The sequence below is a fragment of the Carettochelys insculpta genome, chromosome 1 (assembly GCF_033958435.1).
Source record: "Carettochelys insculpta isolate YL-2023 chromosome 1, ASM3395843v1, whole genome shotgun sequence".
NCBI lineage: Eukaryota > Metazoa > Chordata > Testudines > Carettochelyidae > Carettochelys > Carettochelys insculpta.
The window spans coordinates 49698074-49711755 of record NC_134137.1 but is presented as its reverse complement, the minus strand read 5'-3'; the positions used below and the strand labels follow the sequence as shown (position 1 = coordinate 49711755).

The 13682-nt window shown below is 43.5% G+C and overlaps 1 protein-coding gene across 1 annotated transcript in view; it reads left to right on the top strand.

Moving 5' to 3' along the window:
- Positions 1–13682, top strand: part of USP12 (ubiquitin specific peptidase 12) — a 61211-nt gene that overhangs the window by 21729 nt on the left and 25800 nt on the right. The window contains exons 3-4 of the mRNA XM_074982191.1: positions 1687–1900; positions 6487–6716. Coding sequence (XP_074838292.1) covers positions 1687–1900; positions 6487–6716 — 444 coding nt within the window. The remainder of the gene's footprint in view (positions 1–1686; positions 1901–6486; positions 6717–13682) is intronic.

Genomic DNA, 13682 nt, shown 5'->3' with positions numbered 1-13682 from the left:
AGGTCACAACTCCGGCACTGTCGAGATCGATCCACTAGCCTGTCTCCTTCAAAATTTAATTCATTCAAGAGTTTGCTCTCTCCTTGCTCCCACAACTCTGCATTAAGAACGAGAGCATCATCTCTGCCATACTTGTTCAATCGTAAATAGCTTGATGTCTGTGGTTTTCCTGTTTCTTCCTCAATGTTAGTCATTCCAACTTAGGGTGACCATATTTCCCTGTGTGAAATACAGGGCACCTGGTAATATTGCTTGGAGTTCAGTGAGTTCAATGGCAAGCCATCAGAACTATGCAGTACAAGCATTCAGTATAGCATTAAGTTGACTGAGGACCCATTTAAACAATATGCTGGACTATTATAACAAAAATAGCTAAAATATATGCTTACCATTAAGTGGTTACTGCTCTGTAGAAGTGCTTGCCTTGTCCTCATCTTGCTGTCCTCCAGAGTGTGGGCTGGTAGTAAGAAAGAGAGGTACAGGAAACAGAGCAGGGGGCTGGGAGAATGGGGGAAGGCTGGGGTACCTGAGTGAGCTGCTGGACATCAGGGCTGGGTGTGTATGCAGGAGTCAGGGATGGGAACTGGAGTCTGGGAGCAGGGAGGAGCCCTGGGGCTGGGTTGTGGAATATGTAAACTATTTGATATTTTTGCAGCGGTGTAAAAAGATATTGAAACCTACTAGGCCAATTTTTAAACACCAACACACACACACACACACACACACACACACACCAATTTAAATTTTACTGGAGTCAGTGGATATGCGAGAGAGAAATTATGGTGCCTGTTTGTTTCATAGTTACCGCCTTTGGGCCACACTTTCCCTCCCTGCTCTGCAGTCCTGGCCTAGCTAGCTCCCCCATTCTTCAGGGCAGGGCCAGATTAAGATAAGGGCTGCAGCCTAACAGTTCAAATACCCCTTCCCAAAAATGCTAAAACGTGATGGAAATCACTTATCTGGAAATCCAACTCTAATTGAGAAGTCAAACAAATAAACAGGCTTTATAATGCAGCTTTTATTTACCATGCATCGGTCAAGTAACCCAGGATATTTAAAAAACAAAACAAAAAAACCAATCTGTTTTCAGATAGTTACAAAATTCCAAAATAATTACGTTGTAAAAAGAATTCTTTCGCTTCTAAACCATTAACACATGTGCAAAGGGGGCAGCCAAACTCTCTACCCCCACCCTATTTCTCTCATCACCCCACCTTTTTTCCCCTCCTCTTGCAAGGTGGGGGCTGTGGCTCTGGCCTTTGAGGAAGGCCACACACAGAATAGAACAGGGAGTTAGCCTCCCCGGACGGGGTTTCCATCTGCCTGAGCAATTTAAAAGGGTCTGGGAAATGCAACCCCTGCGTAAGCCGAGGGGTCTACTGTACTGTGCAGTGTACAGTATTGGAAATAAGTAAATACTGAGCACTTTACGGTTTCAGAGCACTGTAAAACATTGATTACATTTGGTAGTTATTATAAACATGGAAATACAATCTAGTATCAGTCATAATTATCAGGAGTTCTCCCCATTATTTATTTGGCTGCCTGAGATACATTGAAAATCAACAAGAAATGCTTTCCAGAAAATTTGCCCTTGCTTTTGCCTTTGCCTAGCAGTTTTTCCTTTAAACTTGCATCAGTGTAGAAATACAGTACAAACTAATGATTTTTTTTCTTATTTTATAGTTTGGGAACACATGCTACTGCAATTCAGTTCTTCAGGCACTTTATTTTTGTCGGCCATTTCGAGAAAAAGTCCTAGCGTACAAGAGTCAACCCAGGAAAAAAGAGAACCTCCTTACATGTTTAGCTGATCTCTTCCACAGCATAGCTACACAGAAGAAAAAAGTCGGAGTAATACCTCCAAAGAAGTTTATAACAAGATTGCGAAAAGAAAATGGTATCTTAATTTTTCTTTCCTCCCTCGTGTTTACTAATTACATAATTGATTTAATACTAACGTTGAAAAGTTTGAAATGCATTTTGTATTTATAAAATATATTTTGCTATGTGCAACAAGCACACTAAGTGCTACAGAACACAGAAGAGATGACACAGGATTAGTGTCTAAGATTTTAATCCTCTTGAGGGAAGATCCATGCTTTTATCCCTCTCCCTTTACATCTCATACAGAACAAAAATGAGTCAGTGCTTATTAAATATTGAACACAGTTTTGCCAAAGTAGAATTTGTAGATTTTTTTTTTCTTTTGTTAAAAATTGCTGTTTTAAAGCTTTTGTGGTATGTTTTCTTCTTTTTCATCTGTTTTGTAGCATTTATGATATTTGGCTATAATGCAAGAGCCTAGTTCAAAACCTGGCGGAGGAGTAGTTTCTTTTTGCCAGAAGGTGGGAATGGGTGACAGGGATAGATGCCTTCATGGTTACCTATTCATTCCCTTTTGAAGAACTGGCATTGGTCACTGTCAGAAGACAGGAGACGGGCTAGATGGACCTTTGATCTGACCCAGTAAGATCGTTCTTGTATTCTTTCATCTTAAATAGTGACAGAGAGGTAGCTGCGCTAGTCTGTACTCCAACAAAAGAAAACAGCAGAAATGTAGCACTTCAAAAACAAACAAAACGTTTTATTCGGTGATAAGCTTTCTTGGGACAGATCCACTTCATCAGATCAATCTCATTTCCTATACACACTGACATTTATAAGTACAGACGACCAAAAATAATTTCAGTAAAAACTGACTAGTCAAATAGGACTGACAGAGGGGGATGTTAAGTGTCCTGCTTGAGATAATTACGAGCATCAAAGGAAAGGGAGCAGTCCTTGCAGTATCAAAACAAAAAGCAGTCAAGTAGCACTTTAAACACTAGCAAAATAGTTTATTAGGTGAGCTTTCGTGGGACAGACCCACTTCTTCAGACCATAGCCAGACCAGAACAGACTCAATATTTAAGACACAGAGAACCAAAAACAGTAAGCAAGGAGGACAAATCAGAAAAAGATAATCAAGGTGAGCAAATCAGAGAGTGGAGGGGTGGGGGGAAAGGTCAGGAATTAGATTGAGCCAAGTATGCAGCCGAGCCCCTATAGTGACTCAGAAAGTTCCCATCACGATTTAAACCATGTGTTTAATGTGCCGAATTTGAATATAAAAGCCAGCTCGGCTGCTTCTCTTTCCAGAACGGTGCGATAATTCCTCTTCAGTAACACACATACCTTGAGGTCGTTGACAGAATGCCTCATTCCATTAAAATGTTGAGTAACTGGTTTGTGGATCTGGAGTGTTTTGATGTCTGTTTTGTGCCCGTTGACCCTTTGTCTAAGGGAGTTAGAAGTCTGTCCAATATACAAAGCATCTGGGCATTGTTGGCACATGCATATATGATGTTTGTAGAGGAGCATGAGAGAGTGCCTGTGATTCTGTGAGTAACCTGGTTAGGTCCAGTGATGGTATTTCCAGAGAAGATATGTGGACAAAGCTGGCAGCGGGCTTTGTTGCAGGGAAAGGTTCCAGGACTGGTGTTCCTGGGGTAGAGACTGTGGCTGTTAGTGAGGATCCTCATGAGGCTGGGAGCTTGTCTGTAGGAGAGAACAAACATGTCACCCAGGGCCTTCTGGAGGGATGGGAACTTTCTGAGTCACTATAGGGTCTCCTCTGCATACTTGGCTCAATCTAATTCTTAACCTTCCCCCCCACCCCTCCACTCTCTGATTTGCTCAGCTCGATTATCTTTTTCTGATTTGTCCTCCTTGCTTACTGTTTTTGGTTCTCTGTGCCTTGAATATTGAGTCTGTTCTGGTCTGGCTACGGTCTGAAGAAGTGGGTCTGTCCCATGAAAGCTCACGTAATAAACTATTTTGCTAGTCTTTAAAGTGCTACTTGATGGCTTTTTGTTCTGATAGTATATAGACTAGCACGGCTTCATCTCTGTTACAGTCCTTGCAGTGAGTGAGGTAGTTGATGTCTGTTCATACCACGTGTTGTCAAATTTGAATATGAATTCCAATTCTCAACTCTCTCGCTGTAATCTGTTTTTAAGTTCTCTGCTCTAGGACACACATTCTCAGGTCTTTAACAGAGTGGCCCACTCCATCTAAGTGTTCACGGATTGGCTTATGTGTATTGAGTTTCTTGATATCTGCTTTGTGTCCATTTATTCTTTAAGTTACTTACACAGTATTGCTTATCCCAAATGTTCAAAATCATTTAGTCTTGTTCAAGTATCATGAGATTCGACTTAAAACTCATGACATTATGTAAAAATACTAGAATTGGTATTCTTTTAATTTGCCTTAAGCATTTTGATGATTTAGGGTATACTGGAGTCACCACTGGAAGCTTTCTCTACAGTCACAAGGGCTGAAACTTCATTTTTCTTTAAGAAAGCAGAAATCATCACATATTTCCTTGACTCCGAGAGCTGGGGTTTTAAGGAAAACTGTAATTAGCATGAGTCATGACAAAATCATGAGAGTTGACATTTAAGGGCTAGTTACTTTTCAGAAGTTTGTTCAACACAACACTACAGTGTGTCTGAGTTTTTCAGGTCTCACAGAACATTTATAAACAAGCACCAAGAAAATTCAGCATTGTAAAGTTCAGAAAAAAACTGGGACTTCTGAGGTATCACAGGACCACTGCTTAACATCAGACTGTTGATTGGACATGCACCACACTAGAATCTGAATGTAATACTGCTAAAAACCTTCGAGGCAAGCCTTTTACCTTCAGGGCATTCACAGGATTTGTTATGCACCTCAGTTTAAATCTTCAGTTAAATAGACATATTTGAGTTGGTAACTTAAGGAAAATATGCTATTCCTTTGAGTCAGTTATTGCTCAGAAAGGGAGAAAAAGTTTAATGATTGCCTGTCACCATCCTTTTAGCCCTATATAGGCAAGACATCTGTGGCTACCACCACTTTTAAAACAGTTTTCAACAGTTAGCTAATATTCATTTAAAAGTGCTGAAATCTGTGGGAGCTTGTTTATACTAAGTGATTTCATTGCTGGCACCTATGGAGCTTCACTTTCAAGAACGTGGTGCTAATTTAAAAAAAAATGGAAACCCTCATACTTCTGGACATGACCACTGAGGCCACAATGGTCATGTTCGTCCTCTGGTGAAGGCAAAATCAGGCATGGTTTCTTTGGTCAAAGCTGCATGTCTGCTTTGAATGAACACCCTGTTCATAAGCCTCTTAACACTTTCTATCTAGCCATTTGCTCAAAAAGTAGGTTCCAAGCACATGGGATAAAAGGACCATTCTTAGATAGTACGGAGTTTTCTGATCTCCAGACTTGGTTTGTGGAATATAGGTTCTATCAGCAAAGTTATAGAAGTACATACAATTATATATGTTTCTTGATATATGTTGACAACGTTGACTTTTTGCCTAACATCTGAGAGCCTGGTTTTGTGCATATTTTAATGTAAATGGCAGCATAGAACTATATTATGCAACTTCAGATTGCGCTTGGCAATTATTTAGTATAATTTTGCCTTATATGTGTTTGTAACAAGTACATATGCGTGGGGGTGGAGATTATGAGAAGGCGTTAGAAAGCATCCCAATCTTACCAGTATTTGAAGGCACTGTATTGGATTTAACCTTTTTTTTTATTTTCATAAGTACACATCTTTCCCATATATGATTTGTGGCAGACCGCTGCCTGGAAGCTGCAGGAGCCTTCTATAACGTAGATATGCTGGCTGGTGGGTGAATGCTTTTCTGTTTCCTGATTAAGCCCAATTAGGGCAGGCAGCTGGGGCTTCGTTAGGAATCAGCCACAGCTGAGTCTAATCAGCACTCATTGGTCAGCTGAGGCCCTGCGCTCCCTATAAAAGGCTCCCCGCCTGGTAGCAAGGGGGAAGGTTTTGGAAGGCACACCGGAGAGCAGGAGCAGAGTGAGAAGGTACCACAGGGAAGCGGTGGGCAAAGTGGCCCAGGGTGAGGTTGCTACATTGGGGCAGGGATGAGGGCCCTGCCAGCTGCCTCTTGCCCTCTTAGGCACCCTGGGCTGGAGTCCAGGGTAGAGGGTGGGTCTGGACTCCCTCCACCCTTCCCCAGAGGGGTACTTCACTGGATCAGGCATGGGCCTGCAAGGGGACTGGCTGTGTCCTCCCCATTCTGGACTTGCCGATGATGAGGCTGGCTCGCTAAGCAGAGACATCTGCCTCTGGAAAGGCCTGGGCAGATAAGGGGTCTCCGTGAGTCTCTGAGGCACAACAAAGAACCGCCAGGAAGTGCAGGACCCACGGGGCTGACAAGGGAAATTGTCACAGATTATATCCTAAACTTCTGCTTAGAATAATTTCTTATATGAATTATTTATTCAGACATCTATACACTACCTTGTTCTGCTGAAGTGTTGTAACTTTATTACTTTCAGTCGGTTTTTTTTAGGTTGAATTAATTGCGTATGTCTGTGAAATAAGTTCTGCTAATGACATATTTTCAACATTTTATATCTTCAGTAACAAGTTTAATTAGTTAATATTTTGTTTTCTCTTCATGTTTCAGAGCTCTTTGACAATTACATGCAGCAGGATGCACATGAATTCTTAAATTATCTTTTAAACACAATTGCTGATATTTTACAAGAAGAGAGAAAACAGGAAAAACAAAATGGCTGCTTACCTAATGGCAGTATTGACAATGAAAATAACAACAGCACACCGGACCCAACCTGGGTTCATGAGATCTTTCAGGGAACATTAACTAATGAAACCAGATGTCTTACCTGTGAAACTGTAAGTGTGTTTTTTATTTTATAATTTTGGGAATCCATTTTTTATTTAAAATATTTTGAACTGTGCATTTAAATCACAATTTTTACTTCTTTAGTTTCAAAATTCATGGAGATAAGTGTGCCATATGATTTGGTTTATTTGTAAATTTTAAATATGCCTTCCCACTTAATATTTACTGAGTGATACATTTTTTAAAAAAATGAGTGATCACTAAATGAGTTATGCAAAAGCACCCTTATTGGCCTTTGAAAGAAAAGTTAGCAAACGTGCATGAAAAATCTGCATTTCGATTTTTGAACTTTTCTAATCAGCTTCAGAATTTAGATGATGTCTTAAAAACAGTGTTAAAGTGTGGAATGGCCTTAATGTAGATGATTATATATAATGCTTGCATTATTAATCCTTTGTCCTCTGAATAGTGAACTATTAAATCTACTTCAGATTTACATTAAAACATTGCTATCATTCAACATAAGCACTCGCGTTCTGTAGCACCAGGTTTTGGTGCAAAAATGGGAATACAGGAATGAATATAAATAGCAGAGCAGGTGAAGGAAGAAGCAGCAAGGGAAAAAGAAAAATAATAAAAATTTGGGGAGGAGGGAAAAGAATCATCATTCATAGGACCTGTGGAAGGAGAAAAGTAACTTAAGTGGGATGGGTGCCATTCCTGTGAATGTCAAAGGTGGGAAATTTTGATACTTGTCTTCAGTTCTTGGCTCTGCTACTGAGTTGCTCTGACACTTTGGGCAAGTCATCTGATTTTTCAGTGCCTCACTTCCCCATCTGCAAAATACTTCTATTCTTCGAGTGTCCGTGTGGGTGCTCCACCTTGGGTGTTAGGCTCGCCCTGGTGCCGCAGATTGGAGATCTTGATAGCTGTTTCTGCCGGACTGCACATGCGTGGCTCCTCAGCTCCTCTTCATGCTCTTTTCATCACGTGCGTGGTCTGGTTTGATCCAGTTCCTCTCCACCACCAACGGCTGCAGACGGAGCTTCCAACTGCTCTCTCCTTGGCTTCAATGGGATCAAATTGGACAGTGCACGTGATGAAAAGAGAGCAAAGAGGAGCAGAGGAGCTGCATCTGCGTGTTCCGGCAGCAAAGCTATCAAGATCTCCGATCTACAGCGCCAGGGCAAGCCTGACACCTAAGGTGGAGCACCCACAGGGACACATCTTGGAGAACCACTGTTACTGCACGAAGGTGAGTAATTTCTCTTTCTCCTGCACTATTTTGTTTTGAATTGTTACTTCTTTAGGCAGGGGCAGTCTCTTATGTGTGTCTGTCACTGTGAGGCTGCAATCTTGCTTGGCAATTGTAAGTAAAAATACTTAAATATTTTGTCACTTAAAACAGCTAAGACATTCAAAACTAAGGCAAAAGTTTGTTCATTAACTCAATTATGCTGGTTATTGTGTCAAATGTGATCTAATATTTAGTTGAAAGAGCAGTTGATCCTGTTCCGGACAATTTAATTTGGCACATGAGATCTGAAAGCATTGGGGCTTTTTACTACTGTGTCACTAGAGAAGTTGCCCATTTGCCCTGTCTGATACGAAACAGGTTTTCAAGTTAGCTGCTGATTTTGTATGCAAGATTTAGCCTGATTTTTGAAATAACAGAAATGCCAAGTCTCTCTCACTTGTGCCTCAATTTGTGATGCTACACACACTGATTCCTCCTCCTCACTTAGGCTACGTCTACACGTGAATGCTACATCGAAATAGCTTATTTCAATGTAGTGACATCGAAATAGGCTATTTTGATGAATAACGTCTACACATCCTCCAGGGCTGGCAACGTCGACGTTCAACATCGACATTGCGCAGCACCACATCAAAATAGGCGTTGCAAGGGGACGTCTACACGCCAGAGTAGCACACATCGAAATAAGGGTGCCAGGCACAGCTGCAGACAAGGTCACAGGGCGGACTCAACAGCAAGCTGCTCCCTTAAAGGGCCCCTCCCAGACACAGTTGCACTAAACAACACAAGATCCACAGAGCCAACAACTGGTTGCAGACCCCATGCATGCAGCATGGATCCCCAGCTGCAGCAGCAGCAGCCAGAAGCCCTGGGCTAAGGGCTGCTGCCCACGGTGACCATAGAGCCCCGCAGGGGCTGGAGAGAGCACGTCTCTCAACCCCTCAGCTGATGGCCACCATGGAGAACCCTGCAATTTCGATGTTGCGGGATGCGCAACGACTACACGGTCCCTACTTCAACGTTGAACGTCGAAGTAGGGCGCTATTCCTATCCCCTCATGGGGTTAGCGGCTTCGACGTCTCGCCGCTTAACGTCGATGTTAACATCGAAGTAGCGCCCAACACGTGTAGCCGTGACGGGCGCTATTTCGAAGTTAGTGCCGCTACTTCGAAGTAGCGTGCACGTGTAGACACTGCTTTAGTGTGACAAGTAGGGTAAAAATTAGTTTCATCCAGGATATTCTTACTCTCTGCGGTTGTCTCCCTTCTGTCTTTCTATAATTCTTGCCTTAAAAGCAACATACAGGAAATGGAGATTTATGGCCATGCTCGTCTGTTATTTGTCTGAGGGAAGGCCTTGAAGAGAAAAAAAAATCATCTGTCTCTCACTAGGAATGCTTTTCTGCAGGACCTTTTAGAGTCTTTGTCTACTTCTACTGAAAAATAAACCTTGCCTACTCATGGGAGCAAGGCAGTGACTGAAGCAAATGCTGCAGTTGTAACAGACAAAACCCATCAGTCAACTTCCTTTAAAAGTTAAGGGAAGCCCACATAGAGGTTCTGTGGGGATGGTTCCAGGAGATCATTAGCTGAGGTTGTCTAGAGGACTACAAAGTTAGTTATTTGCTGGCTGATGACATAACTCCTCTCTTGATGTTCACAACTCCACATTAACTGCTGATAGCGGGCCACATCCTCTGTGACTGAACAGATCTTATCAACTCTGGCCCTTCCCTTGACTGAGACTCACTCCTTTTCATAAGCCTATATTTAAACCCCCTCTGGAACCCCCCACTCATGCATCTGACAAAGATGGTCTTTGCCCACAAAAGCTTATGCCCCAAAATATCTGTTTGTCTATAAGTGCTACAGGGCTTCTTGTTTTTGAGTCTTCTGAAAAGCCATTTGTTTTCTGAGTGACTGTCCGTATGTGTGGAGTAATATGCCCTCTAATTCTTTCCATCTATGTGTGGAGTAAATGTTGTTATATGCACTGAGGTAGGTGTGGATACACCCCAACTGAAGAAACATATGCTGCCAGCTGTGGGCATTCTGGTAATCAGCAGTGTGGCACTGGAATCTCTCCTGGGTGGCCACACGAGTGCTTGGCTTGCAGGGAGCACTGGTGTAGATCACTTCAGGATCACACTGGTGCCCAGAGTTAGAGATTTCTTCTGTCGTTTTCTGTTTGGTCTTCCCAAGTGCTTCTGCTTTCCTTATTCTCGTCACTAAGAAGATACCAAGAAAATGAGGGAAGCTGCCAGACTGCCACCATCTTAGTTCTTTCTTACCACTTGTGGTTAACATTGAGCTTTAGTGCGTGCATACTGACTTCAGCTACTTTTTTTTTTTTTTAAATAAAAACAATCAAAAAATTAAATAGCTAAGGAACAGCAACCGAGGAAAAAACTCCCCTAATTTTTGGAACTACCCAATTCCAGGATAGGGAATTTCTGCTAACTTTTCTCCCTGATTTCTGTTTTCCAGTTTTTGCAGGAGAGTATGTAGAACCCTGCCCAGATACAAATGTCTACTCATGGATTCAGTCCTGTTTGGCTTGGGGAGGTGGCCTCCCCGGTTTGGCTAGGGTGCCAGTGCTGTCTCATGACACTGGGGGAAGGCTAGCTCCAAGCCTGGTGGGCTGGATCTGACCTGCAGGCTGCATGTTCCCCACCCCTGCCTTAAGGTTCAAGCTGCCAAAGCAGCACAGCACCATTTAGGCTTCTGTTTATATCTGTGCTATTAAGGTATAGTTTTATCTTTAAAAATGTTTGCTGAGCCTAACAACTTTAATTGCAAACGTTTCATTACTAAACGGAATAACATCATCAGTGCCTAGTGAGAGATCTTCAAACGGTTCCTTATATAGTCCTTTCACATAGACCGTATCAGTAATTAGACTTTAATTGCTTACTTGTCTGCAATTTAAGACCAATTTGCACCTAGTCCCACCCTCATTAGCTGTTCTTCTACTGTCCTTTTGATCTCATAGGTTCAAACATGGGATCCAAATCAGTGTGCCAGTTAATTGCCTCATTTCCAGAGAACCGTGCTTCCAAGAATTCTCTTCCCTGTCTAGATCCGTATGTTGGACAAACAGGAAGAAAGTTAACCACGCCTATACATGAACATCAATTGGCTGTAAAACGGCATGACCCCTTATCATTAATCCCATTACATGAAGATAACACTGGCCACAAATTTGACTTCAATAATGTGAAAGTACTAGGACAAGCTGGATCTAGACAGGGAAGAGAATTCTTGGAAGCATGGTTCTGTGGGCATGAGGCAATTAACTGGCACATTGATTTGTGTTTGAACCTATGAGATCAAAAGACAGCAGAACAGCAGCTAATGAGGGTGGAACTAGGTGCAAATTGGTCCTAAATTGAAGACATGAGTAATCAAGGTGCCACAGGACCCTTCCTTGCTGTTACAGATCCAGACTAACACGGCTACCCCTCTGATAATTAAGGTCTAGTATCAGAGAGGTAGCTGCGTTAGTCTGTAGCTTCAAGAGCAACAAAAAGTCTTGTGGCACCTAACAGACTAACAGATATTTTGGAGCATAAGCTTCTGTAGGCAAAGACCAGCTTCGTCAGATGCATGAGTGGGGGGTGGGTTTCAGAGGGGTATTTAAAGAGTGGGGTCCCAATAAAGGGGGAGCTCTGGCCTTTTTGTTGTTGTCAATTAAGGTCTAGTAGTAGGCATCCTTCAGTCTGCATAGACTATGGATCGCGCCCTTTAAAGTTTCAATTGAGGACTTCATTTACAGCGTCTATTGTGACTATAAAGACCCACACAAGAGTGACAGTCCTTGCTGCATCTCTTGCAGATGTAGTGGGTGTCTGGCAAGTCCTTATTGTGCTTTCTGTGCGCTCGCTTCTCCTCTGCTAGCTGTCTGATCTTCATCTCGCCCTTCTGAAGTCCCTTGTGTAACCCCTGCCTCCATCTGCTGCGGTCATCTGCTAGTTCTTCCCAGTTGTCCAGCTCGATGTCTACCTCTCTGAGGTCTCTCTTGCAGACATCTTTGTAACGCAACTGGGGGCGTCCGGGAGGTCTTTTGCCAGAGGCTAGCTCACCATACAGGATGTCTTTTGGAATCCTTCCATCATTCATCCTGTGGACGTGGCCAAGCCAGCGGAGTCGACGCTGCCTGAGGAGGGTGTGCATGGTTGGGATTGCAGCTTGCTCGAGGACGGTGGTGTTGGTCACTCTGTCCTTCCATGATATTCCAAGGATGCGCCTGAGGCAGCGCAAGTGGAAGACGTTCAGCCTCTTTTCCTGGCAGGCATACAGGGTCCAAGTCTCGCTGCCATAAAGGAGGGTGCTGAGGATGCAGGCTCTGTAGACTTGCATTTTGGTGTGAGTGTACAGCTTGTTGTTGTTCCACACTCTCTTGCTGAGTCTGGACAGAGTTGTGGCTGCTTTTCCAATCCTCCTATTTAGCTCAGTGTCCAACGACAGGGTGTCAGTGATGGTGGACCCCAGGTAAACGAACTCGTGGACGACCTCTAACGTATAGTTGTCAATGCTGATTGATGGGGATTCAGCAACATCCTGACCGAGTATGTTTGTCTTCTTTAGGCTGATGGTAAGCCCAAAGTCCTTGCACGCTTTGGAGAACTGATCCAGTAGTTTTTGAAGCTGGTCTTCTGTGTGAGACACTACAGCAGCATCGTCTGCGAACAGCATGTCTCTGATGAGGACTTCTCGCACCTTAGACTTAGCTTTCAGCCTTGCAAGGTTAAACAGTTTTCCATCAGATCTTGTGTGCAGTAAGATGCCCTCTGTTGAAGATCCAAAGGCATGCTTCAGGAGGAGTGCGAAGAAGATCCTGAACAATGTCGGAGCAAGCACACATCCTTGTTTGACGCCGCTCCTGATTCTGAAAGCATCCAATAATGCACCGTCATATTGGATGGTTCCTCTCATGTCTTCGTGGAACGACTGGATCATCTTGAGTAACCGTGGAGGACAGCCTATCTTGTGGAGCAGTTTGAACAGTCCATCCCTGCTGACCAAGTCAAAGGCCTTGGTCAGGTCGATGAAGGCTATGTAGAGTGGCTTTCGCTGCTCCCTGCGTTTCTCCTGCAGCTGCCTTAGAGAGAAGACCATGTCAACGGTAGACCTCTCTGCGCGGAATCCGCACTGCGATTCGGGGTACACCCTCTCAGCAATATTCTGGAGTCTGCCAAGGATGACGCGAGCGAACAGTTTACCAGTGACACTTAGGAGGGAGATTCCACGGTAGTTGTTGTAGTCGCTTCTGTCTCCTTTGTTCTTATACAACATTACAATGTTAGCGTCACGTATGTCATGTGGAACCTCACCCTCTTTCCAGCACAGGCACAGTAGCTCATGTAGGGGTTCCAGGAGTGTGTCCGCGGCACATTTGATTACCTCTGGTGGTATACCATCCTGACCAGGGGCCTTTCCTGCTGCAATGCTGTTGATGGCTCTCTTCAGTTCATCCACAGTCGGTTCTTGATCCAGTTCGTCCATTACTGGTAGGAGCTCGACGGCATCGAGGGCTGCGTCAACCACAACGTTCTCGCATGAGTATAGCTCGGAGCAGTGCTCAACCTAGCGCTCCATCTGTTTGGCTTTGTCAGCGATGACTTCACCAGATTTGGATTTCAGAGGAGCCATCTTGTTCTGGGTGGGTCCTAATGCCTTCCTCATACCCTTGTACATTCCTCTGAGATTACCAAAGTCGGCACAGGTCTGGATGCTGCTGCACAACTGGAGCCAGTGGC